Here is a 27,776-nt window from a genome sequence, read left to right on the forward strand (position 1 = left end):
GACATGTTCCATCTTTTTGCAGAGCGGACATACAGACGTGGAAAGCACACCTGTGTACCTTCTGCATCCATATGTCCGTTCCTCAAAAAGATATCTATTTACACAAAATGTGGACCATGGACCCACTGAAAACAATGGGTCCGCAAATAAAATGCGGACAGCACATGGACCGCATGCTTATTCTGCGGATCCATGATTTGTGTGTGCATGGGGCCTAAAGGCTTATCTGAGTGAGGTTATCTTGTTGTGGTAGGTGGGCTCACACTTATTGACCCAAATATCTCCAAAACTAGAGCTACATCGTATCTTGTGATAGTTATCTCATTGCTTCATAATATGTACTGGGTATGTGCAATATTTTGCTAAATATGGCGTAGACTATGTGAATTCTGCCTTAGTGTAGTATACATACTACAAAAGGTGGTCTGCTTCCACCTTGTGGACATATGTAGTACTGCATGCTCAACAATGTAATATAAACCATACATACCAGAGAGGCAGAACAGGGTCACGAAAAAAAGAGAGCAAAAGGGGTAGAGAAAGCACCAGGAGCATCTGTCCCCTATTTACAGAAAGCAGCAGCACCATAATAGGGGACCCTCTCTCCTCTATATTTGCCTTATATATGGAGGACAAAAATAAAACTTCTCATGGAGAAGACGACTCTTTTCTCGAAGGGTGGGTTCACATCACATTTTATGCCTCAGTTTGACAAATACGTTACAGAAAAAGGTTACAAAAACTCAGCACACCACGTTCTTGTATACTGCACAGTCTGGTAAAAAAAAAAACGGATACTTTTTTTACAATGATAAAAAAAAAGTATACTTTTTTTTTTTTTTTTTTTTACAAAGGAACTCTATAGTGAACGGATCCCGCTGTATGGCATCAGTCTGAGGCATCTGTTTAACGTATACCTTTTTGGATATGTTAAAAGAATGAGAAAAACGTGATGTGAGCCCACCCTGAACACCCATTGCAGCCGCAGTAGGCACCTACATATTCTTCTTCTTCATCAGGCTGTGGTGGATATCTGCATGCCAACAGAGGAGTGATAACCTCGCAGAATTACCCCGAAAACTACGTTCCCAATCTGAACTGCACGTGGCACGTGATGGTCACCGTCGGCTTCACAATTGCGTTCCATTTTGAACAAACATTTGAAGTCCTGAACAACGATGGTTCCTGCGGCAGCGGAGACTTCATAGAGGTAGGTTCACCGTCATCCGGGGGACAATTGTGTAAAACACAGCTATGTAGGTATAACTAATGGATATTATGTCACCAGCTGAAAAACGGCGCAGATGAGTCATCCCCTCCGCTTGGAAATGGGAAATTCTGCGGCAGGAACGCTCCGTCCACCATGCATACCACCGACAACGAACTCTTTGTCCGATTCATCACAGACGCCAGTAACGAAGGGAAAGGGTTTAGGCTCGCATACGAGGCAAAAAGTCTAGGTAAGTGGAAATGACTCGTCAATTACTCTACATAGCAATCAGCTACTGTGGAACTACAACTCCCAGCATGCTTTATTAACTTCTATGGAGAATTACAAGAACAACCAAGCAAGTGAGGATGCTGGGTGTTGTCATTTTACAACAGCTGGAGTGATGGAGGTTTCTAACCCCAGACGGTTGATGTCACCGAGACTAAACCTTCTAGTTACTAAAGGGGTATTCCGAATTTATCCAATAAAATAAACTGGTGATTTTTTTTAAACACTTTGGGGCAGATTTACTGATCCTGTTCAATAGTAAGGCAGTGTAAACTTATACAGACAGTCTTATAGGGGTTGAGGAAGAGATCTGCAGCACAAAGGACACACGCCCTGAAAAAGACACACCTCTTGTCAAAGGGAGATAGCTGCAGGAGAAAGGACACCCCCCAAGAAAGGACATGCTCCCTGAGCTGCCAGCTTGAAATAGCAGAACAATTGGAGCAGTAAATGAGGAGATCTCTGGCTCCATGGGAGGTCCAGGGCTGGTTCTAGCTTTGTTAGAAAGAGGCCGTCGTGTGCTATATGATGTCTGATTTTATATCAATCATGGATGACCCATTTAAACTGTGTCAGATCTAACATATTGGCTGATGCTGGATGATAAATATCGCACACCTATAAACTCTCATCTGACTTTACACCACCTATTTGTTGGTTTAGCTTACCTCAAGAAATTTGCCAGATTTTTGGTGTCATCGCACAATGTTGCCTCTGAGCCATGCCCCCATACATTACCGCTGAACTGTGACAGCACTGTGGGCATTACCGCTGAACTGTGACAGCACTGTGGGCATTACCGCTGTACTGTGACATCACTGTGTTTCTTATCCCTGTACTGTGACATCACTATTTATTATCCCTGTACTGTGACATCACTATTTATTATCTCTGTACTGTGACATCACTGTGTTTATTATCCCTGTACTGTGACATCACTATTTATTATCCTTGGACTGTGACATCACTGTGTTTATTATCTCTGTACTGTGACATCACTGTGTTTATTATCCCTGTACTGTGACATCACTATTTATTATCCTTGGACTGTGACATCACTGTGTTTATTATCTCTGTACTGTGACTTCACTGTGTGCATTATCTCTGTACTGTGACATCACTGTGTTTATTATCCCTGGACTGTGACATCACTGTGTTTATTATCTCTGTACTGTGACATCACTATTTATTATCCCTGTACTGTGACATCACTATTTATTATCTCTGTACTGTGACATCACTATTTATTATCCCTGGACTGTGACATCACTGTGTTTATTACCCCTGTACTGTGACATCACTGTGTGCATTATCCCTGTACTGTGACATTGCTGTGTTTATTATCCCTGTACTGTGACATCACTGTGTTTATTATCCCTGTACTGTGACATCACTGTGTACATTACCGCTGTACTGAGACATCACTGTGTACATTACCGCTGTACTGTGATTTGACTGTGTACATTACCGCTGTACTGTGACATCACTGTGTTTATTATCCCTGTACTGTGACATCACTGTGTTTATTATCTCTGTACTGTGACATCACTATTTATTACCCCTGTACTGAGACATCACTGTGTACATTACCGCTGTACTGAGACATCACTGTGTACATTACCGCTTTACTGAGACATCACTGTGTACATTACCGCTGTACTGAGACATCACTGTGTACATTACCGCTGTACTGTGACATCACTGTGTACATTACCGCTGTACTGAGACATCACTGTGTACATTACCGCTGTACTGTGATTTGACTGTGTACATTACCGCTGTACTGTGACATCACTGTGTTTATTATCCCTGTACTGTGACATCACTGTGTTTATTATCTCTGTACTGTGACATCACTATTTATTACCCCTGTACTGAGACATCACTGTGTACATTACCGCTGTACTGAGACATCACTGTGTACATTACCGCTTTACTGAGACATCACTGTGTACATTACCGCTTTACTGAGACATCACTGTGTACATTACCGCTGTACTGTGACATCACTGTGTACATTACCGCTGTACTGAGACATCACTGTGTACATTACCGCTGTACTGTGACATCACTGTGTACATTACCGCTGTACTGAGACATCAATGTGTACATTACCGCTGTACTGTGACATCACTGTGTACATTACCGCTGTACTGAGACATCACTGTGTACATTACCGCTGTACTGTGAAATCACTGTGTACATTACCGCTGTACTGTGACATCACTGTGTACATTACCGCTGTACTGAGACATCACTGTGTACATTACCGCTGTACTGAGACATCACTGTGTACATTACCGCTGTACTGTGACATCACTATGTACATTACCGCTGTACTGTGACATCACTGTGTACATTACCGCTGTACTGAGACATCACTGTGTACATTACCGCTGTACTGAGACATCACTGTGTACATTACCGCTGTACTGAGACATCACTGTGTACATTACCTCTGTACTGAGACATCACTGTGTACATTACCGCTGTACTGAGACATCACTGTGTACATTACCGCTGTACTGTGACATCACTGTGTACATTACCGCTGTACTGAGACATCACTGTGTACATTACCGCTGTACTGTGACATCACTGTGTACATTACCGCTGTACTGAGACATCACTGTGTACATTACCGCTGTACTGAGACATCACTGTGTACATTACCGCTGTACTGAGACATCACTGTGTACATTACCGCTGTACTGTGATTTGACTGTGTACATTACCGCTGTACTGTGACATCACTGTGTTTATTATCCCTGTACTGTGACATCACTGTGTTTATTATCTCTGTACTGTGACATCACTATTTATTACCCCTGTACTGAGACATCACTGTGTACATTACCGCTGTACTGAGACATCACTGTGTACATTACCGCTTTACTGAGACATCACTGTGTACATTACCGCTTTACTGAGACATCACTGTGTACATTACCGCTGTACTGAGACATCACTGTGTACATTACCGCTTTACTGAGACATCACTGTGTACATTACCGCTGTACTGTGACATCACTGTGTACATTACCGCTGTACTGAGACATCACTGTGTACATTACCGCTGTACTGTGACATCACTGTGTACATTACCGCTGTACTGAGACATCAATGTGTACATTACCGCTGTACTGTGACATCACTGTGTACATTACCGCTGTACTGAGACATCACTGTGTACATTACCGCTGTACTGTGAAATCACTGTGTACATTACCGCTGTACTGTGACATCACTGTGTACATTACCGCTGTACTGAGACATCACTGTGTACATTACCGCTGTACTGAGACATCACTGTGTACATTACCGCTGTACTGTGACATCACTATGTACATTACCGCTGTACTGTGACATCACTGTGTACATTACCGCTGTACTGAGACATCACTGTGTACATTACCGCTGTACTGAGACATCACTGTGTACATTACCGCTGTACTGAGACAGCACTGTGTACATTACCGCTGTACTGTGACATCACTGTGTACATTACCGCTGTACTGAGACATCACTGTGTACATTACCGCTGTACTGAGACATCACTGTGTACATTACCGCTGTACTGAGACATCACTGTGTACATTACCGCTGTACTGTGACATCACTGTGTACATTACCGCTGTACTGTGACATCACTGTGTACATTACCGCTGTACTGAGACATCACTGTGTACATTACCGTTGTACTGTGACATCACTGTGTACATTACCGCTGTACTGAGACATCACTGTGTACATTACCGCTGTACTGTGACATCACTGTGTGCATTATCTGTGTGCATTATAGAACCCTAACCAATCATAAGCTTTTCTGAACTCGCTGCTGAAAGTGGTCATAGTGGAGTGGGACTCCATTCCAGGTTTTGTTATGCCCCTGGCCGCCCTTCTGTACTATGTCATTGCTTTGTATATGGTTAATGTGACAATCATTTATTTCCAGCCTGTGGAGGAACCATCTACGTCACAGACTCCGATCCTAATGGTTTAATTACATCACCAAATTATCCCATTGCCTATCCTCGTAATACCGAATGTGTGTGGACCGTCATAGTGCCGAATGGTGAAGCGGTGCAGATCGACTTCCAAGATCGGTTCCACATTGAGCCCTCCGACAAGTACTTTATTTTTCCAATTCTTTTTATCTACTTCTTTATGGTATTATGTCTGTATATTATACTGTAGAAGCGCATTAAAAGGGGCATTCCCACTATTCAAAGCGATCGGTGGGGTCTGATTGCTGGGATCCCCTGCATATGAACACCCCCCTTTCCACACGCTGAGTCAGTCCCATCCACGTAAATAGAGCTGCAGGTACAGAGGATGGTCAGGAGTCGTGAGCTGAAGGGACATTGATCAGATCAGGGGTCCCATAGGTCAGACCCCGCCGATCATAACGTCACGCCATATCCTTGTGATCATCAAATAAATGTTATTCTTTGTATAATGAAAAGTTTTACTCTTTCCAATAAACACTGTGTGTGAATTGCTCATGGTTTTCAGGATCTCTGCTTGCAGACACTCAGTAGAAACCTATCCACACAAGTGCTCGGTGCGTTACGGTTATCAGATATTTGTCGTGTAACCAGCCGACTCCTGTAAAGACTGACTGCAAGAGATATTAAAAATCATGAGGAATTGATACAGAAAGGATATTAGAAAATTGAGTAGCTTTCAAATGTAATGAAACTGGAATATCCCTTTAAGTAGGAAGCAGCCTTTTCTGTTTTACTTCAAACTACCGGAACTGGTCCACAGTGCCCCTGGTCACATACTGGTAGTCTCTGTTATGACACAACACATGCAGCTACATATTACATGTAGACTTTAAGGAGGACCTGTCACCTATCCTGACATTCCTGTTTTAATAGCTACCTGCATTCCCCATGTAATAACCATTCTGGAGGATCTAGTCTTATTGCTCTATGTTGTGCCATTCCTTTATTATCCCTGCTAGAAGTTTAGGAATGTATTGCTAACAGTTTGTAATGAAGGTCCACCTAGTTGTTCCCTGCACCTTCTGGCAGTGTCACCGATTGGATAGTGCCAGACTGTGCAGGGACATGTCCCCAAACTGGTAACACCCAGATAGACCTCAGTGCAGACAATTTATTCAAACCATCTAGCGGGAATAATAAAGCAATAGAGTCATAAGAATAGATGCTCAGAATTGTTATTACATGGGGGATGCAAGTAGTTACTACAACAGACATGTCGGGAGAGGGGACGGGTCCTGTTTGGTACTTTTGGAGGACACACAAGAAGACAATTCTGAGGAACCTTTCATAATGGTAGAGTTGTGATAGATATTCCCAGTACATTTTTCCATCACTTAAAGGGGTATCCCGGTTGGTTGAAGTTATCCGCTAACTACAGGATAGGGGATAACTATTAGATCAGTGGGGGTCCAACTGCTGGTCAGGGATTATGATCCTGAATACAGATGATAAGATCTTCAGCTGAATCTCTGTAGGAATGGAGTCCATGAGGAGACATGAAGTACAGAGATGAGGTGGGGATGTGGCTGATGAGCAGCAGCACTTGTATGCAGTCTCCATTACCACAGCCTCACATTACCACACTCTGTCCTGTCCGTCTTCTCTGTACTTCATGTCTCCTCATGGACTCCATTCCTACAGAGATTCATCTGAAGATCTTATCAGCTGTATTCAGGATCATAATCCCTGACAAGTAGGAGAGGAGGATGAGGCAGCTCTTTAGCTCAGAGTTCACAAGTGACTTGTCCTGTGTGAGTAGGACAGGTTTTGTGTGTACTAATAGGCCGGCGGCCATTTTATTTCTCCTAATAATTGCACCTTAGACCAAATGAGCCATTATAACTAATGAAAGGTATTTGGGAATATATTTATAATAAAGTAATATTTAAAATTTGTATTTTCTTAATTCCTGGAGAACCCCATAATATCAACCCTGGCTTCCTGTAGATCCTCATATAATATATGTGCTTTCCTTTCTATCAGCTGCAGTAACAGTTACCTGGAATTAGGAGACGGCGCAGATTCTAACAGTAGGCCCCTTGCAAAACTGTGCGGGAACACACTGCCAGTCACCTATAAATCTCTAGGCACTGCTATGTACCTGAGGTTCAGAACAGACGGCAGCACACCTCGCGCAGGATTCAGTGCCAACTATTCTATTGGTAAGGATACTCTTATTGACTACCATGGGAAGGGGCTGCACGTACAGGTGATGGTCCCAGGTGATGGACACACTCCTCCATCTTCATTTCTTCCCATCATTTTATGTATTTTGTGTCTCCAGCTGGATTTAATACATTTTCTACAACCATTAGTGGTGGACACCTCTACATTTTGGAAACCTCTAACTCCCTGACTCACTAGATGGGCATTCTCTTACATGTTCTTATGCCACTTAGATAGAGTACTGGCTCTGTATGGAGACTTACTGGAAGTTCTTCATGGTATGGACACTTATTGGCAATGCTCCATGAAAAATTTAAATTCAAAGAGGTATCTCCTAAACAAAAAGAACCATCTTGCTACTGCCACCTTTTTGGAAGTGACTCCCTATAAGTCACAATCCAACTTTTTAGCGAGCCTTGGGACATGAGTAGGATTCTGGCTGGCTGAGTGCGATGCCTTGGATGCAGCTTAGTTGGGTCTCTTTAAAGACACCAGCCCTGTATTCATACTTCCTGGAAGTGCTCCAAGGTGGCCCTAGCGAAAGGATTCCCTTTCCTTGGGAGATACCTCTTGGCATATTCTTTTCTCATGGAGCATTGCCAATAAGTCTCCTCTTTAAGAAGACCCAGCACCCTACCTAAGCTGCACCCAAGGCATCGCACTCAGCCAGCCAGAATCCTACTCCACACTGATGAGGGGCAAGCACCCTGAAACAGCTTGTCATGTCCCAAGGCTTGATAAAAAGTTGTAGGGAGCCACTTTCAAAGGGTGGCTGTAGCGAGATGGTTCTCGTTCCTTGTCACTTTGCATATATGTTCTTATGCCTAAAGATTAGTCAATCTCCCAATCATGCTCCCCCAGATCCATCATACGGTGGATATCAATGGTGCTCCACCATTGGCCACACCGACAGAGGCTCCTAGCCATAAGGGACACCAATGGCACCCTATGGACCCCACTAACTTACCATGGAGTCCTGTTGTAGTTTTCATCTTTTTGACCATTAGAATAGTGCTGCATGTGCCACAATTCTTGCCGTCCAAATTGATGGAGCCTTCAATGGGAGTGTGAACACAACCTTATTCTTGTTATAGAATTTGGTACTGAGGGTCAGGCTTTTTTTTCACCCCAATATCTGATAGGTGGGGCTCTGACAACCCCGCACTCTCGCTGATCAGAGTAGCTCCAGCACCAGAACAGCTGTACCCATTGTGTAGTGGACGGAGCCTATAACTGCAGTGCTACTCCCTCTCACTTTGACACAATGCTGCATTTACCAGCAACATCCACTATATAACGGATCGCACTGTCTACTTCTAGGACCAGCGCTTGAGCTACTCTGAAACAGCTGATCAGCAGGGGTGCGGGTTGGCCAACCGGTGCCTATCATATATTGATGGCCTATCCTGAGGCTAGGACTTCAATATAAAACCTTAGAATACCCTTTAATGTCAATGTCTAACAGTATGCAGCAATCTCCCCCTAGTGGTGGCAGCAGGAAGATACATTTTTATCATTTAGCTCCATGCATATGCAGGAAGCCTAGAATAGAATGAGAAAAGTAAGTAGGAGATCATGCTACCACCACTATATGTCAGTCTGCAGGATTTTCTGCATGTGCCTGAAACAAACAGGACAATGAGGTTAATCTTCTGTTCCTTGCTTCCATTTTTTGACTAGGAATGACTGACGTGCAGGGAATAATCAAGGGAGGCAGTGCTTGATAATATTTGTGTTCTACTGCACACATGGCACAGGGGGGGAGGCTCCTGCTGCAGCAGTCACCTTACAGCCGGACACAGTACAATGAGGAGGAGGAGGGGGGACATGTCTGACCTGGTGCACTGGGTCTGGGTTACTGGGGCAGATGGTTTATCTTTTTAGATGTGCTGATGAAGATATAATTGCCCTTGGTAAAGTGTGTATTTTATGGATTTGCAGCTACTTGTGGAGGAACTAACTACGGGGAGAGTGGAATTATCCAAAGTCCTGGCTACCCGACCCAGAATTACCCGGACTCCTCTTTGTGTGAATGGTTCTTCAATGGCCCCACAGGACATTACCTTATCATAAGAGTTGAGTCTCTGGATCTTCAGAATTCATCAGATTGCCTAAGTGACTTTGTGGAAATCCGTGAATATAATGCATCTGGTGAGTTCACTTTAACATCTTATATAAGGGCTAGATTACCGAAAAGCTTTCCTTGTCGAGTACCTTGTGCATTGCGGGATGGAGAAGCTTTCCATTGTATTGACTTAGACATATTAGGGAACTTCACTTGACCTTCTAGTATGTAAATGTATATGAATAGTGAAAATTAAGCAACTTAATATTATGCTTCACTCTCCCATCCTGATGGTTTGTTACAATGTATCAGTGTAGATTAAATGTATCAGCTTAGAGTCCATGATGTCACACAGCGTTGACTAGACTGGATATATTTTAAACCATCTGTACAGGTTTTCAGCCTCTGGATTCAAACAAAAATATTTCCATTCAATGGCAGCAAGCACTTATGCTAAAAAAATGAAAAATGTGTATTAGAAAGTTGCAAAGTTTTGATTACACAAAGACTAAGCTTTATTAAGAAAATTGGAAAACCTTTGGTATCTATGAAGGCATAGTAAGCCAGACTCCTCTGGTGCTGCTTATCCTCAGGCAGGGTGAGCCAGTGGCAGGCTTCTCTGAGGCTGCTTATCTGCAGGCATGGTGAGGCAGTGCCAGGCCTCTCTGGCGCTTTACATCTCCAAGCAGGGTGAGCCAGTGCCAGGCCTCTTTGAGGGCTGCTCATTATTAGGCAGGGTGAGCCAGTGCCAGGCAGCTCTATGGCTGCACATCTCCAAGCAGGGTGAGCCAGTGCCAGGCCTCTTTGGGGCTGCTCATTATCAGGCAGGGTGAGCCAGTGTCAGGCCGCTCTGGGGCTGCTCATTATCAAGCAGGGTGAGCCAGTGTCAGGCGTTTTTGGGGCTGCTCATTATCAGGCAGGGTGAGCAAGTGCCAGGCCTCTCTGTGGCTGCACATCTCCAGGCAGGGTGAGCCAGTGTCAGGCCTCTCTGGGGCTGCTCATTATCAGGCAGGGTGAGCCAGTGCCAGGCCTCTCTGGGGCTGCACATTTTTCAGGAAGGGTGAGCCAGTGGCAGGCTTCTCTGGGGCTGCTTAGTGTGTAACAATAGAAGCAATAGCTCTTATATACAGTGATACAGTATTAAAACAGATGGAGAAGGTGCTGGGCATTGTCTGACTAGCCACAGGAGTGGGGGTTGTGAAGAAGTTGCTGCATGGTAAGGGCCCCGTTCAAAAATTTGCTGTGGGTCCGAGTCATTTCCAGTTACTCCACTAAGTGACTTTTCCATAAAAACATATATAAACAGAATATTTTTTTCCTTTTATAGGGAAACTATTGGGAAAGTTTTGCAATAACATAGTACCAGATGAGGTGAGGACCTCCGATAGCTTCGCCTATGTGAAATTTGTCAGCGATGGATCTGTGAATGCCAAGGGATTCCGTCTCCACTATGAAGCCAGTGCAGAAGGTGACATAGGGGGCCACAAACAGTCCACATTTGGTTACAACAACATTATTTTTTTTTACCAGAATTCCTCTTTTAAGATTAAAAACCTATGTATACAGTGCATGTATACAGTCAGGTCCATAAATATTGGGACATTGACACAATTCTAACATTTTTGGCTCTATACACCACCACAATGGATTTGAAATGAAACGAACAAGATGTGCTTTAACTGCAGATCGTCAGCTTTAATTTGAGGATATTTACATCCAAATCAGGTGAACGGTGTAGGAATTACAACAGTTTGCATATGTGCCTCCCACTTGTTAAGGGACCAAAAGTAATGGGACAGAATAATAATCATAAATCAAACTTTCACTTTTTAATACTTGGTTGCAAATCCTTTGCAGTCAATTATAGCCTGAAGTCTGGAACGCATAGACATCACCAGACGCTGGGTTTCATCCCTGGTGATGCTCTGCCAGGCCTCTACTGCAACTGTCTTCAGTTCCTGCTTGTTCTTGGGGCATTTTCCCTTCAGTTTTGTCTTCAGCAAGTGAAATGCATGCTCAATCGGATTCAGGTCCGGTGATTGACTTGGCCATTGCAGAACATTCCACTTCTTTCCCTGAAAAAACTCTTTGGTTGGTTTTGCAATATGCTTTGGGCCATTGTCCATCTGCACTGTGAAGCGCCGTCCAATGAGTTCTGAAGCATTTGGCTGAATATGAGCAGATAATATTGCCCGAAACACTTCAGAATTCATTCTGCTACTTTTGTCAGCAGTCACATCATCAATAAATACAAGAGAACCAGTTCCATTGGCAGCCATACATGGCCACGCCATGACACTACCACCACCATGCTTCACTGATGAGGTGGTATGCTTAGGATCATGAGCAGTTCCTTTCCTTCTCCATACTCTTCTCTTCCCATCACTCTGGTACAAGTTGATCTTGGTCTCATCTGTCCATAGGATGTTGTTCCAGAACTGTGAAGGCTTTTTTAGATGTCGTTTGGCAAACTTTAATCTGGCCTTCCTGTTTTTGAGGCTCACCAATGGTTTACATCTTGTGGTGAACCCTCTGTACTCACTCTGGTGAAGTCTTCTCTTGATTGTTGACTTTGACACACATACACCTACCTCCTGGAGAGTGTTCTTGATCTGGCCAACTGTTGTGAAGGGTGTTTTCTTCACCAGGGGAAGAATTCTTCAGTCATCCACCACAGTTGTTTTCCGTGGTCTTCCGGGTCTTTTGGTGTTGCTGAGCTCACCGGTGCGTTCCTTCTTTTTAAAGGGATTCTGTCACCTCGTATAACACAAATTCAGATTTTAAACCAGTCATGTTCCACAGCTTACCTTGAATCGGCTGTGCTGTTTTTTATTGTAATCCGTCCAGCAGTTTTGCAGAAAAACGACTTTTATAAAACCCTGAAGGTGCCCAGAGGGGCGTTATGTTCCCCTTTGTGTGCCCAGTAACGCCCCTCTTACAGTGCCCAAAACGCCTTCCTACAGAATCCCTAACCGCCCACAGCATCTCATCCCTCTCCTCCCCCTCCCTGACGGCCGAGCGAAGTCTCGCGCGAGCATTGGATGTCACTGGGCTCGGCACATGCCCAGTGACGAGGATGAAGCTCCTGCCCTCAGTCTCCAGCAAATCGCACTGGCGCAGCCCTCAGTGGGTATTGCGTCTGCGCGAGACTTCGCTCGGCCGTCAGGGAGGGGGAGGAGAGGGATGAGACGCTGTGGGCGGTTAGGGATTCTGTAGGAAGGCGTTTTGGGCACTGTAAGAGGGGCGTTACTGGGCACACAAAGGGGAACATAACGCCCCTCTGGGCACCTTCAGGGTTTTATAAAAGTCGTTTTTCTGCAAAACTGCTGGACGGATTACAATAAAAAACAGCACAGCCGATTCAAGGTAAGCTGTGGAGCATGACTGGTTTAAAATCTGAATTTGTGTTATACGAGGTGACAGAATCCCTTTAAGAATGTTCCAAACAGTTGTTTTGGCCGCGCCTAATGTTTTTGCTATCTCTCTGATGGGTTTGTTGTGTTTTTCCAGCCTAATGATGGCTTGCTTCACTGATAGTGACAGCTCTTTGGATCTCATCTTGAGAGTTGACAGCAACAGATTCCAAATACAAATAGCAGACTGGAAATGACCTCCGGACCTTTTATCTGCTCATTGTAATTGGGATAATGAGGGAATAACACACACCTGGCCATGGAGCAGCTGAGAAGCCAATTGTCCCATTACTTTTGGTCCCTTAACAAGTAGGAGGCACATATGCAAACTGTTGTAATTCCTACACCGTTCACCTGATTTGGATGTAAATACCTTCAAATTAAAGCTGACAGTCTGCAGGTAAAGCACATCTTGTTTGTTTCATTTCAAATCCATTGTGGTGGTGTATAGAGCCAAAAATGTCAGAATTGTGTCCATGTCCCAATATTTATGGACCTGGCTGTAAGAATGCCCATGTATACAGTACATGTATCAGTATGCCCATGTATGAAGAACATGTTTACGTATGCCCATGTATACAGTACATGTATAGGTATGTCCATGTATACAGAACATGTATAGGTATGTCCATGTATACAGAACATGTATAGGTATGTCCAGGTATACAGAACATGTATAAGTATGCACATGTGTAGCGGATCTCCTGCCACTGCCGACCCCACGAACCGCCGCAGCTTGGTTGGGATCTCGCCGTCTTCTACCCACCCTGGACTTACGACAAGGCTTCTAGGTTCCAGTGGGTGCTTCAGTTTCTTACATAAACCAATCACATGCAGTTACAGGCAGAAAACACACACATGTGATACAATTAATCAACACAATGGGATAACGTAATCACTCACAGGCAGAAACTACCCATTTTTCCCTTTGTAGAATAATGAACGAGGGTGGGGGGGGGGAGAGGTCTCCATAGTTCTGGGTCCATAGTCCATAGGAAGGAGGCTAGCCCTCAGGCCTCTCCAGCAGCCCCAGTGACGGGTCAGTCAGTCACACCATGTATACAGAACATGTATAAGTATGCCCATGTGTACAGTACATGTATAGGTATGCCCATGTGTACAGTACATGTATAAGTATGCCCATGTGTACAGTACATGTATAATTATGCCCATGTATACAGTACATGTATAATTATGCCCATGTATACAGAACACGTAAAAGTATGGTCATGTATACAGAACATGTATAAGAATGACCATGTATACAGAACATGTATAGGTATGGCCATGTATATAGAACATGTATAAGGCTACTTTCACACTAGATTTCGGGTGTCCGCTCGTGAGCTCCGTTTGAAGGGGCTCACAAGCGGCCCCGAACGCATCCGTCTGGCCCCAATGCATTCTCAGTGGAGGCGGATCCACTGAGAATGCATCCGCCTGCCAGCGTTCAGCCTCCGCTCCGCTCAGTGAGCGGACACCTGAACGCTGCTTGCATTGGAAGTCAATGGGGACGGATCCGCTTGAAGATGACACTATATGGCTCAATCTTCAAACGGATCCGTCCCCCATTGACTTTCAATGTAAAGTCTGGACGGATCCGTCTGAACAACTTTCAGACTTATGTAACCCTGTGAAGTTACACCGGCTGCGTTATCTGAAATGCCCAGTAGATGGACTCAGTATGCTGTTAATAAGACATTGAGCATTCATCACATGACTGGCTGAAATGAGTCACATGGTTAGTGACATCATCGCAGGTCCTAAAACGACGCTGGCTGCACAGCTCTAAGGAGGAAGGTCCTAGAAAAGTTTCTAGAAGCTACAATTTGCTCAGCCAGAGAGAGGACATGTGTCTGGCATTAAGAGACTGCAGCACAGAGATAGAACCTGGCGGAGAGAACTTACTTCACCCAAGATCACACCTGCTGAGAGAGGGACCGCTGGCAAAGACAAGCACTGAGTCCAGACGTCTGGTGAATCCAGTGAAAGGAGATTGCTGCGGACTGGCCTGGTAAATGGTGTTGTGAGGGTAAGTCAAACCTCTCCCTGTATCACCACAGGGCACCTGTCTCCTCACCACAATAAAGACTCTGAGGTCCCGTGCGGACATTACACAGCTCAGGCTGCTTCAGTGACCCTGCGGAGCAGGACTTATAAGGGCCCCAACTCTCCAATGTGCACCAACGGCCATTAGGGCGAAGATAGGGGGTGGGACGCAGGTGTGCTAGTGGGTGGGTGAGGAAGAATCCACATTACCCTGTGATCTGTGTTACTCTATTGTATCTTTCTATGTATGTTGGTTCATTTTGTTACGCACTATATAAAGTTAATTCCAGTTAGGCTGTGTCAGTCTCATTTGCACCAAGTATGTTCCCAGTGGAGCCTCACATCCCTACCCCGGATGCTCCACTGGGTGGAGGCACTGCCGCAGACATGTACCCCAACTCCCAGATAGCGGAGGCTCAGGATCCGCCTGTCAGGCATAGTGAGTTAACTAGGGTTAGGGACCCCATAAACACTAGGGGGCGCCGCCAAAACCCCGTTACATATGGAGGCACTGCTGAGATCAATTGGGGTACAACCAGTGAGAATAGATTAAATCCTCAGGCCACTCCCTCCTTTGCAAAAGAGTGGGCCCAGCAAAGAAATGTACCATTGCAGCAAGCTGTGATGTTATGCAAAGTTCCATCCTGCTGTGAGATGAATCACGTCATCTTGTGTATAGAACTTCGATTGGGAATAGGAATGGCGACCGTCAGGGATATCCTGCAGGATTCTGAAGGCCAAACTTACATGTTAATATATTGTCATACGGACTTGGGAGACCATGAGATGCCTATCAACATTCATTTATATGGAGCCCCGGATGAAGGATGCTCTTTAGTGTACGCTCTCCTTGATAAGAAAGAAAGGGGCTCGCTGCAACAACCTTTTAAATTAGAACAGAGAGATTATGTCACAGAAAATTATTCTAAGCTCCTGACTCCCATCTCCGGAAAGGCCGGAGCCATTCCTAAACAAGCTGCCCATCCTCCTAGAGAACAGGGGATGATTACTCCTAAAGCAGAATTTCAACCATCTATAGCATTACTGAAACCAGACAACCCTGAAGTCCGCACCCCGCCTACAGGAGGTAGTGATGTATCGGACATACTCCAGAAACTCTCAGAAGCCATAGTGACGGTAAACCACACCCATAGTTACCGCAAACTAAAGGTGTTTTCTGGGAATCAGCCTGTTCCTTCAGGAGAAGAGCCTTTTGAGGTCTGGAAGGATAATGCTATGCAGTTGTTGGAGGAATGGTCTTGTACGGATACCATAAAGAAACAGCGGTTGGTGGAGAGTCTTCGTTTTCCCGCTACAGACATGATAAGACTGTACAAGGGAGTAAATGGGCAAGCTACTGTGCACGACTATCTACAAGTTTTGCAGGATGCTTATGGGAAATCAGAAGATTTGGATGATCTGCTGGTTAAGTTCCTAGCCACTAAGCAGAAGGAGCATGAAAAAGCCACTGACTATATCAACCGGTTACAGCTATCGCTTGGAAAGTTATTCCATAAAGGAGCAGTTCCTGCCTCTGAGTTGGATGCTCGGCTATCTAAGCAAATTCAGAGAGGTGGTTTAATCAATAATCCAATTATGATTCTGTTGAGAGCCAAGTTGGATGATAAAGTCCTGCCTTATTCCACCTTAATAAATACAGCCAGGAGATTGGAAGACCAGATGTGTCCACCCCTACAGAAGGAGAAAGAGGATACAGAACTGTCAGCTCTTAGGAAGAAGGTGGCTGAATTGGAGTTCTTATGCAAGTCACCACCAGAGAGAGCAGATCCTCCCCCTGGAAGTGGGGGGCAACACAGGAGGACTCAGAAAAAACTGTTTCCTGAGGATTCACCACGCCGAGGGGATTGCTTTAAATGTGGAAAGTCAGGGCATTTTCAGCGGGAGTGCCCTGCGAACTCCATGGAGGTGGATGTGGAGGTGCTGGCAACCGAGCTTGAGGAGACTCAAATGACCAGGTCTTACAAGCGAAGGAAGACCCGGCCTACATATGGTTTATCTGTAGGAGCCAAGATTGGGCCTAAATATTTGATACACGTGCAAGTAGAAGGAATTCAGGCTTCAGCATTGCTAGATACAGGTTCTCAAGTCACCATTATCTACCGAGACTTCTATGAACGTCATTTGAAACACATTCCTATGGAACCTGCAGGAGAGTTTCAGCTATGGGGCGTTGGTTCTCAAGCTCAACCTGTGGAGGGATGCATAAAAGTGACCATAACTATTCCCCAGTTAAACACTGGGATAATATGTCCTATGGAGCTGGAAGCTTTAATATGCCCTGCAGCCAGGAAAGTGTGTGCCCCAATAATATTGGGCACTAATGCAAAGATGGTACAGGATGTATTCAAGGCCTATCTGACAGAAGTGGGAGATGTCTCCTTAGACCGACTGATGGAGGTCAGCCCTGTCCTAGGGAAAGAGTGTAGACGATTAGCCCTTGAAACAAAACCAGGGTCGTGCCACTATTCAGGAACAGAACCTGCATTTGTGAAGCCTGGTGAGACCAAAACCTTACGAGCCATAGCCTCAATGCACCATGAAATGTTGGGGGGAACTGGACAATACCTTATTGAGTCTCTGCCTGAAGAGGATCAGAAGAAGGGGTGGACTCTCATACCTGAGGTAAAAGATTGGCGGAAAAGGTGGTGTCGGAGCTTTCCTGTGATGGTACAGAATTTAACCCCCACGGAAATCCGGATTGATCGTCATCAGAAGATTGGTGTGATACACCTTTTAGATCAAGTTTCGTCCATCATGTCTGTGAGTGCAGAACAGAAGGATCATGTGAAAGCACCTTTAGATTTTGATCTAGAAGATTCTCCTCTACCACAGGAGTGGAAAGACAGCCTTCGTTCAAAACTGGTCACACGAGAGGGAGTGTTTTCCAGAGCAGAGATGGACGTGGGGTGTTCTAAGAGTGCCACCCATACTATAAGACTTGCTGATTCTACTCCTTTCAGAGAAAGGTCAAGAAGAATATCCCCTCGAGATGTGGAAGATGTCCGGGACATACTCCAGCAGATGGAAGGAGCAGGCATCATCACAGAGTCTCGGAGCCCCTATGCCTCACCTATTGTGGTAGTGAGGAAAAAGAATGGTTCAGTTCGGCTATGTGTGGACTACCGTACTTTGAACAAGAGGACTGTGCCAGATCAGTACACTTTGCCCCGAATAGAGGATCTTCTGAACGCCCTATCTGGCAGCCAGTGGTTCAGTGTGCTTGACTTGATGTCTGGATATTATCAGGTACCCATGAAGAAGGAGGATCAGGAAAAGACAGCTTTCATCTGCCCTTTGGGGTTCTTCCAGTTTACCAGAATGCCACAGGGAGTCACAGGAGCTCCTGCTACTTTTCAGAGGCTGATGGAGAAAACTGTGGGGGATATGAATCCCAAAGAGTGTCTAGTGTATCTAGATGACCTAATTGTTTTCGGGAAGACACCAGAGGAGCATGAACAAAGATTGCTAAAGGTGTTGGATCGACTTCAAGCTGAAGGCCTGAAGCGATCAGTGGACAAATGCCGATTTGCCCAGAACTCTGTCACTTATCTGGGGCATATAGTCTCCACTGAAGGAGTAGCCACAGATCCTGCTAAAATTGAAGCAGTGTTGAATTGGCCAAGACCAGATAACATCAGTGAGTTGCGGTCCTTTCTCGGATTCTGTGGTTACTACCGAAGGTTCGTGAAAGACTACTCAAAGATTGCTCGAGAGTTACATGACCTACTGAAGATTACCTCTGACGTAACGGGTGCTAAGGCACCATCTCCTAAAGACCCCTTTGGAGAGAAATGGACTTCAGGATGTGAAGATGCCTTTCTGACATTGAAGAAGAGACTTACAGAAGCTCCTGTTTTAGCCTATGCAGACCCTGAGAAACCATATATCCTCCATGTGGATGCCAGTATGGAAGGTCTAGGGGGTGTACTGCACCAAAGTTATCCAGAAGGATTGAGGCCGGTGGCTTACATAAGTAGAAGTCTTACAGGTGCAGAGAAGAACTATCCAGTCCATAAATTGGAATTTCTGGCACTCAAGTGGGCCATCGTGGATAAGCTACATGACTATTTGTATGGAGCAACATTCGAAGTAAGGACTGACAACAATCCACTTACCTACATTCAGACTACAGCTAAGCTGGATGCCACAGGACATAGGTGGTTGGCTGCCTTGTCAAGCTACAGTTTCAGCCTGAAGTACAAGCCTGGGCCCAAGAATGTCAGCGCAGATGCCCTGTCCCGCAGACCTAGACTCCCTCCTCACCAAGAAGAAGAGGAGTGGGAAGAGATCCCTGGGCCGGGGGTAGGAGCCTTTTGTCAGATGTATGTGGTGGCCGAGAGACAAGAAGAGTTTGCCGAGCTAAGGGGGATAGACTCCATTAGCCACTCTCCAGAAGCCGTGCCTGAGGTGTTCCATGCTCCAGTCATGCTTCAACAGTGGTCCAGTATAACCACAGAAGACAAGAAGAAGGCTCAAGCGCAGGACTGGTATATTGGGATAGTTATCAGAGCAATAAAGACTAAGAATCCTAAATTGCTGACTTCTCTACCTGTGAGTCAAAGAGAATTATACCGAAGAGAATGGAGCCGACTACATCTTGAAGATGGAGTACTCTATAGGGTCGTGAAGTATCATGATCACCCTGACAGAAAACAATTGGTACTACCCCACAGATACCGTGGCATGGTCCTGAGAGCTCTCCACGATCAGCATGGGCATCTCGGGGTGGACAAGACCTATGGCCTAGTACAAGATCGGTTCTATTGGCCTTGCATGAGGGAACATGTCGAGCAACATGTAAAGACATGCAGGAGGTGTATCCAGAGGAAGACCCTGCCTGTGAGAGCTGCCCCTATGGGTCATCTGAAAAGTACGGGACCCATGGATCTTGTGTGCATGGACTATCTCGGCATTGAGAGCGATACAGCAGGAATTGGAAATGTGCTGGTGGTAACGGACCATTTCACCAGATATGCTCAAGCCTTCCCCACTAAAGATCAAAAAGCTGTGACTGTAGCCAAAGTCCTTTGGCAGAAGTATTTTATTCACTATGGACTACCCAATCGGATACACTCTGATCAAGGTAGAGACTTTGAGAGTAAGTTGATCAAGGAGCTGTTGGACATGTTGCAGGTGCAGAAGTCCAGAACCACACCTTATCATCCGGAGGGTGATGCACAGCCAGAACGGTTCAATAGGACCCTCCTAGATATGCTAGGGACTCTCAAGCAAGTCGAGAAGCGGTCTTGGAGTAAACACGTGGAAGCCATGGTCCACGCATACAACTGTACAAGGCATGAATCTACAGGGTTCTCACCCTATTTCCTAATGTTCGGAAGAGAAGCTCGATTACCGGTAGATGTCCGTTTGGGAGTGTCTCCTGATGGAACAGATTCAACTTCACACTTTCAATATGTGAGGAACCTCAAACAAAACCTTCATCGGGCCTATGAGTTGGCCACCCAAGCTGCAGCAAAAATGGAAGAACGGAACAAAAGAAGGTATGATTCTAAGGTGAGATATCGGGAGATTCAAGCAGGGGATAAAGTTCTTCTCCGGAATCTAGGTGTGCCTGGAAAACACAAACTGGCTGACAGATGGAAAGATACCCTGTTTGAGGTTGTGTCCAAACTGGAAGGACTGCCAGTGTACAACATTAGGGGCCCGGAGGGCCGAATAAAGGCTTGGCATAGAAACCATCTGCTTCCAGTTGTGTATGCTGATGAAGAGGAAGAGAGTAGTGAAGAACTGGAGGAAAACCCAGCAGAGAGTCCTGGAAATGGGGCAGAGGAGACCCCGGGAACTCCCAGTGCAGAGGATCAGTGGTGGTCATCACCCGCAGAAGAAACACAGCAATTGCCTCCTTTAACTCCGGTGGTTCCACAAAGTCCCGGAACCTCTCCTGGGTCACAAAGTTCTCCAAGATTGAATCCAGAAAGTCCATGTTTTGTGCCTGGAACTTCCCTTAGAGACTCTATTTCGAAGGCAGGAGTCGAAGTCCCACAGTTGATGTCCCAAGATCCTCTCCCACAGCGAGAACTGAGACACAGTACCAGAGTGCGGCAACCCCCTAGGGCCTTAGTTTATGATAATATAGGAGAGCCCAGTTATGCCCCGCTGACACAAGCAGCATCTAAAATGGCCACTTTCCTACATGCACTAGCTGAAGTGGTAAATGTTAGTGACTCTTTACCCTAAATAAATAGCTAGCTAGGATATTACTGTGCCGACTGTACTGTATGTATGCTAAACATTTTTCTGTTTAATTTTTGTTAAGCCCCATGGCTAGGACTTGCCAGTGGAAGGCAAGTATTTTTCAAGGGGGAGCATGTAACCCTGTGAAGTTACACCGGCTGCGTTATCTGAAATGCCCAGTAGATGGACTCAGTATGCTGTTAATAAGACATTGAGCATTCATCACATGACTGGCTGAAATGAGTCACATGGTTAGTGACATCATCGCAGGTCCTAAAACGACGCTGGCTGCACAGCTCTAAGGAGGAAGGTCCTAGAAAAGTTTCTAGAAGCTACAATTTGCTCAGCCAGAGAGAGGACATGTGTCTGGCATTAAGAGACTGCAGCACAGAGATAGAACCTGGCGGAGAGAACTTACTTCACCCAAGATCACACCTGCTGAGAGAGGGACCGCTGGCAAAGACAAGCACTGAGTCCAGACGTCTGGTGAATCCAGTGAAAGGAGATTGCTGCGGACTGGCCTGGTAAATGGTGTTGTGAGGGTAAGTCAAACCTCTCCCTGTATCACCACAGGGCACCTGTCTCCTCACTACAATAAAGACTCTGAGGTCCAGTGACGGACATTACACAGCTCAGGCTGCTTCAGTGACCCTGCGGAGCAGGACTTATAAGGGCCCCAACTCTCCTATGTGCACCAACGGCCATTAGGGCGAAGATAGGGGGTGGGACGCAGGTGTGCTAGTGGGTGGGTGAGGAAGAATCCACATTACCCTGTTATTTGTGTTACTCTATTGTATTTTCCTATGTATGTTGGTTCATTTTGTTACGCACTATATAAAGTTAATCCCAGTTAGGCTGTGTCAGTCTCATTTGCACCAAGTATGTTCCCAGTGGAGCCTCACATCCCTACCCCGGATGCTCCACTGGGTGGAGGCACTGCCGCAGACATGTACCCCAACTCCCAGATAGCGGAGGCTCAGGATCCGCCTGTCAGGCATAGTGAGTTAACTAGGGTTAGGGACCCCATAGACACTAGGGTGCGCCGCCAAAACCCCGTTACACTTAGAATTTTTTCTAAACTATAATGCAGACGGATCCGTTCTGAACGGATCCAAACGTCTGCATTATAGGAGAGGATCCGTCTGTGCAGACACCAGACGGATCCTTTCTGAACGCTAGTGTGAAAGTAGCCTTATGGGCTTCCCGGGCAGCCTCCGGTCCCAATGACATGGGGATGACAATCTCTCGCCGGTAGTGCAACTCTGATTTCAAGTATATGGTCCGACAGAGTAGGCCCTGGGTAACAGTCAGCTTATCCCACTACCTCAACAACTTTTGGCCCTCTGTAGTCAGACGGGCTTAGTCTTCTGGCCAAGGCCAGATCTTGGTCCGGACCCATTCTTTCACTTTCCACAGGTCCGGACAGCTATTCTGGACTCTCTCCCAATCAGCCAACGTCTTTCCCAACACCATTGACATCCCAGATGCCACCCCACTTAAATGTGCCGCATGATGAAACATGGGTAGTCGACTAAGGTCTGGATTTTCAGTGTCCTCTAGCTCTTCATCGCCACTCTGAGTCAACAACCTTACAGGGACTCGGGAGACTGTATCGGCGTTGCAGTTCTCCATACCTGACCGGAACTTGATGCGGTAATGGTACTTAGAAAGGCGAGCCAAACACCTCTGCTCAAGCGCACTGAGCTTGGCATTCTCCAGATGTGCTAACGGGTTGTTGTCCGTCATCACGGTCACCTCTGCACCTGTCAGGTACTCCGCAAACCTTTCGGTCATGGCCCACACCAGTGCCAGTAGTTCCAGTTTAAAGGAGCTATAGTTGTCAGGGTTGCGCTCTGACTCCCTCAGAGACCGGCTGCCATAGGCAATGACTGTCTCAGAGACTCCTATCTTTCTTACAGGATACAGCGAAGTCACGAACGAGGAAAGCAACTCCAACACCAGCTTTTGCCAAAACAGAATTTTACTAACACGTGATAATAAACACAACCACAAATGCTGAGAACATAAAATAAATTTACATACACCCAGCCCAAAGGCTGAGACCCCTGTGTTGCACAGCACGGCGCCCTCTGATGGATGCCAGCGGAAATTTTGCGATAATTTACCTACTGGCAGGCACAACTAAAACTGCCTCATCGTACCTATTATTAGCCTGAAACAAACACAAACAATTGGTTGGGTGCTTAGTATGCGCTGGCCTGCGGTGCAACAGAACAGTTTGCAATCTTACCGTGCTGTATATTATTCTCCCTAATAATATAGTCTGGTAGTCTGGTAGCACGTGCCTGATAATTACTCCTGAGCAAAACGCTGAACTGGATAGAGTTCATGGGGGTGTTTATCAGCTCTCAAAAGTAAAATGTCCATTTTAGTAATGGAGTCCTTGTAGTACCAGTAGCAACTCTTTAGACCTGACACAAAGCAGAGACCCTAACTAGCTAACTACAGGCCTGGTCTAAGTCTCTAGGCACCAACACTGCAGTAGGATGCATGCCCGATCTTACTGACCCGGGTCTACTCTTTATCCACTGATGTCTCTGAACTGAACAACCAGTCTCTCCAGCAAACATGAGGTCTCACAGGGTATACAGCTTGTTCCTTAGCTCTTGTCAGCCTTCCTGAAAACAATCCTCCTTTCCCCGGACAGGATCTGGGTCTTGGACAACGATCAGCTGCACTCAGCTGCAGCTGTGGTCACAGAGGGGGTACTCTCACTCCTGGATCCATTAGTTTCGCTGCTCCCACACAGTTCCTCAGCTATCAGCTCGCTCCTAAGATGGCTGCAGCTCCTTCTTCATGCTCTGAAGAACCACACCTCTCATGAATATGGAAATATATATTCAGCCAGTCAGCTGTGCCCAGGAAATAGCAGCATCTTGTGGCCAAACAGCAGAACGTCAGTCCAGAACATTTAATTTAATCCACACACAAATAGTGTTGAGCGAACTTCTGTTTTAAGTTTGGCGTCTAAAGTTCGGCTTCCGGTTAGCAGAGAATCCCGATATGGATTCCGAATTCCGTTGTGGTCCGTGGTAGCGGAATCAATAATGGACGATTATTGATTCCGCTACCACGGACCACAACGGAATTCGGAATCCATATCGGGATTCTCCGTTAACCGGAAGCCGAACTTTAGACGCCGAACTTAAAACAAAAGTTCGCTCAACACTACACACAAACAGTGTTCAAACAATGAGAGCTGTTTCTCAATCTCACATCTATACAGAACATGTATAAGTATGCTGATGTATACAGAACATGTATAAGTATTCCTATGTATACAGAACATGTATAAGTATGCCCATGTATACAGAACATGTATAAGTATGCCCATGTATACAGAACATGTATAAGTATGCCCATGTATACAGAACATGTATAAGTATGCCCATGTATACAGAGCATGTATAGGTATGCTGACTATGTATACAGAACATGTATAAGTATGCTGACTATGTATACAGAACATGTATAAGTATGCTGATGTATACAGAACATGTATAACTATTCCTATGTATACAGAACATGTATAAGTATGCCCATGTATATAGAGCATGTATAGGTATGCCCATGCATACAGAACATGTATAAGTATGCTGACTATGTATACAGAACATATATAAGTATGCCCATGTATACAGAACATGTATAAGTATTCCTATGTATACAGAACATGTATATGTATGCCCATGTATACAGAACATGTATAAGTATGCTGACTATGTATACAGAACATGTATAAGTATGCCCATGTATACAGAAGATTTTTTAATTGCATTGTAACCTTTATTATATCATCACGCAGTCCATGGCCTCCAAAGTCAGTAAGAACATGTGAGGCCTATTATTGTGTCCGAGCCTTAGATCACTGGGTAATAATACAACATACTATGAAGCATGATACTGCTGTAAAAACAACACATACAGTAAAGCCTCCCCCTTTTATATGCTCATAGTCATGTGTTTAGTGATATTGTATGAGATTATGCATACAGGAACATTGATCTGTCTTACAGAATGTGGAGGAGACATTAATGGAATCACCGGAACCTTCAAATCTCCAAATTATCCCAATTTGTACCCTCACAATCGGGTTTGTGAATGGAGAATAACAGTACCGGAGGGCAGACGTGTGACACTGACAATAAACGACCTACAACTACAAGACCACCAGAGCTGTAATTACGACTACGTGGCTGTAAGTCCTATGGGAATGTGGTAACCCGTGCGGGACATTCATTGGGTACATGTTTGTCATTGGGCACATAGGGGAACAGACACAATCCTCTAGGACAGATTCCTCTATGGCTACATGTATATGACTGCATATATTTTGCGGTCCTGATATCTTTATAGTGGTCAGAGCTCCACTTTTCTGATACAGAGAGCCAAATCCACTGTATAGAAATAAATTGAAAAGGTAAAATATTGGCCACAAGAAGTGACCACTAGAGGGAGCTTACTGCACTCTGTGTGATTATTGAGGTCAATATAATGTGTAACAATATACCGGAAGCTCTTTCTTAAAGGGGGTCTTCAGGACTTTGTTACTGATGACCTATCCTTAGGATAGGTTATAAATATCAGAGTGTGACCGTGCCTGGATACTGCAGGGTTGCTCCTACTCACATGAACAGGCGCAGATCTGCAGTAACCAGGCACAGCCACTACACCATGTAAGGAGCTGTGTAATTGCAATGCCTGGTCCGGTGCCACAGTTAGTAAAGTTGCTGATCAGTGGGATGCTGGGGGTCAGACCCCAAGTGATCTCTATTATATAAGTCCCAGAAAACTCCCTCTAGTGGTGGCTGCAACAATTTAAAATATGATCATTTAAATCTGTGACCATGGAGGGAATTTGGAGCTCTGTATAAAAAAAAAAAATATATAAAAAATAATTATATAAAAGATTTATTTAGAAATTAATTTGTACAAATGGGTATGATGATAAAAGGAAGGGATTCACTTCTCACTTTAAAAGGGTATTCCGATTTGGGACCTGCTGCTCGTCTCAAGAATGAGGCCCCACAGTGAACAGAGCAGAGTTTGACACACAGACATCTTAGGTTACTACTTTTTCATCATCCTCCCCATCTTTTGATCACCACATCCTGCCACCCCCAATACTGTGCCCACTGTGCTCCCCTATACTATAGTGCAGAAACAGATAATCCCCCATCAGAATACTGGTACCACACAGATGGCACTTCAATAATTTTTGTCACACAGTGCCCTCAAATATAACTGAGCCCAGCCCACTGCCATAAACATAGTGTCCTCCAAAAATAATTGTGCAAAGCTGATACTATGCCAGGGTACCCCACAGTAATAGTGCTCACAAAAGCCCACCAAAAGCAATACATTTCTGTCAGAGTGCGCTTAGTAGTAATAGCGCCCCTACAGTGCCCCAAGTAGTAATAATGCCCCCCATTGTGCCCCAGAAGTAATAATGCCCCCCATATTGCCCATACTAGTAATTATGCTCCCCATAGTCCTGCAATAGTAATAAAGCCCACCATAATAAAGCCCACCATAGCACATTCTTGTAAGTTACTACTAACCACTTCTGCTCTGATCACAGGTGTACAATGGTTATCGTCATCAGTCTCCACTTTTGGAAAAACTTTGTGGTAACGTAGCCCAAGATACAATAATTAGATCTTCAGGAAATACCATGAAAGTATTATTTATCACAGATGGGTCCGTATCCAGCGGAGGATTCCAGGCGAAATTTATGTCAATGGAGGATGCAGGTAAACATGTGCAGAGTAAGGAGGCAGAAGCAGGTTCAAGCACAAAGGTAGCAGACTTATCAGATGCTAAGGAGTAGCAGGATAGAAGTACAAGTCAGAGTCTAAGTCAGAAAAGTCAGTGGAAGCCAAATCAGTATACTAGGGGTTATTCCAGAGACAAGCCAAAGTCAGTTCACCAGGAGAGAGGATTAAAGCTAGATTAGTAGACAAGACATTAATCCAGCGACAAGCCTCAGTCGGTTCACAGGACGTCCCAAAGCACAGTTCTGAGCACACAGAACTAACAGGAGCCAGGAATAAAATCACAGGCAAATACAGATTAAACACTGCACCTGGGAATGATTGCTGAGGCAGAAACCTAAATGGCTTTGCATCCAGGCTCACAGATAGATCAGCATAGCCAAAGAATGACTATCCAGCTCTCAGAGATTAAAACCATTACGTCTTTATTTCAAGTTGATTTAAAAATAAAATCCAATCGCACATCATGGCAAAAGTCAGTATATGGTTGGCATACCAATCCTCTTACAACAGCTGTGCCCTGGATCAGGGCTAGGTAAATTCCTGACAATCCCAAAGTCAAAA

The 27,776-nt window shown here is 45.1% G+C and overlaps 1 protein-coding gene across 1 annotated transcript in view; it reads left to right on the plus strand.

Moving 5' to 3' along the window:
* CUBN (cubilin) overlaps positions 1–27,776 on the plus strand; it is a 236,538-nt gene that overhangs the window by 155,193 nt on the left and 53,569 nt on the right. The window contains exons 42-49 of the mRNA XM_040434511.1: positions 1,020–1,210; positions 1,289–1,460; positions 5,454–5,628; positions 7,492–7,670; positions 9,616–9,825; positions 11,067–11,207; positions 25,455–25,636; positions 27,020–27,191. Coding sequence (XP_040290445.1) covers positions 1,020–1,210; positions 1,289–1,460; positions 5,454–5,628; positions 7,492–7,670; positions 9,616–9,825; positions 11,067–11,207; positions 25,455–25,636; positions 27,020–27,191 — 1,422 coding nt within the window. The remainder of the gene's footprint in view (positions 1–1,019; positions 1,211–1,288; positions 1,461–5,453; positions 5,629–7,491; positions 7,671–9,615; positions 9,826–11,066; positions 11,208–25,454; positions 25,637–27,019; positions 27,192–27,776) is intronic.

This window comes from Bufo bufo, chromosome 5, assembly GCF_905171765.1.
Source record: "Bufo bufo chromosome 5, aBufBuf1.1, whole genome shotgun sequence".
Lineage (NCBI taxonomy): Eukaryota > Metazoa > Chordata > Amphibia > Anura > Bufonidae > Bufo > Bufo bufo.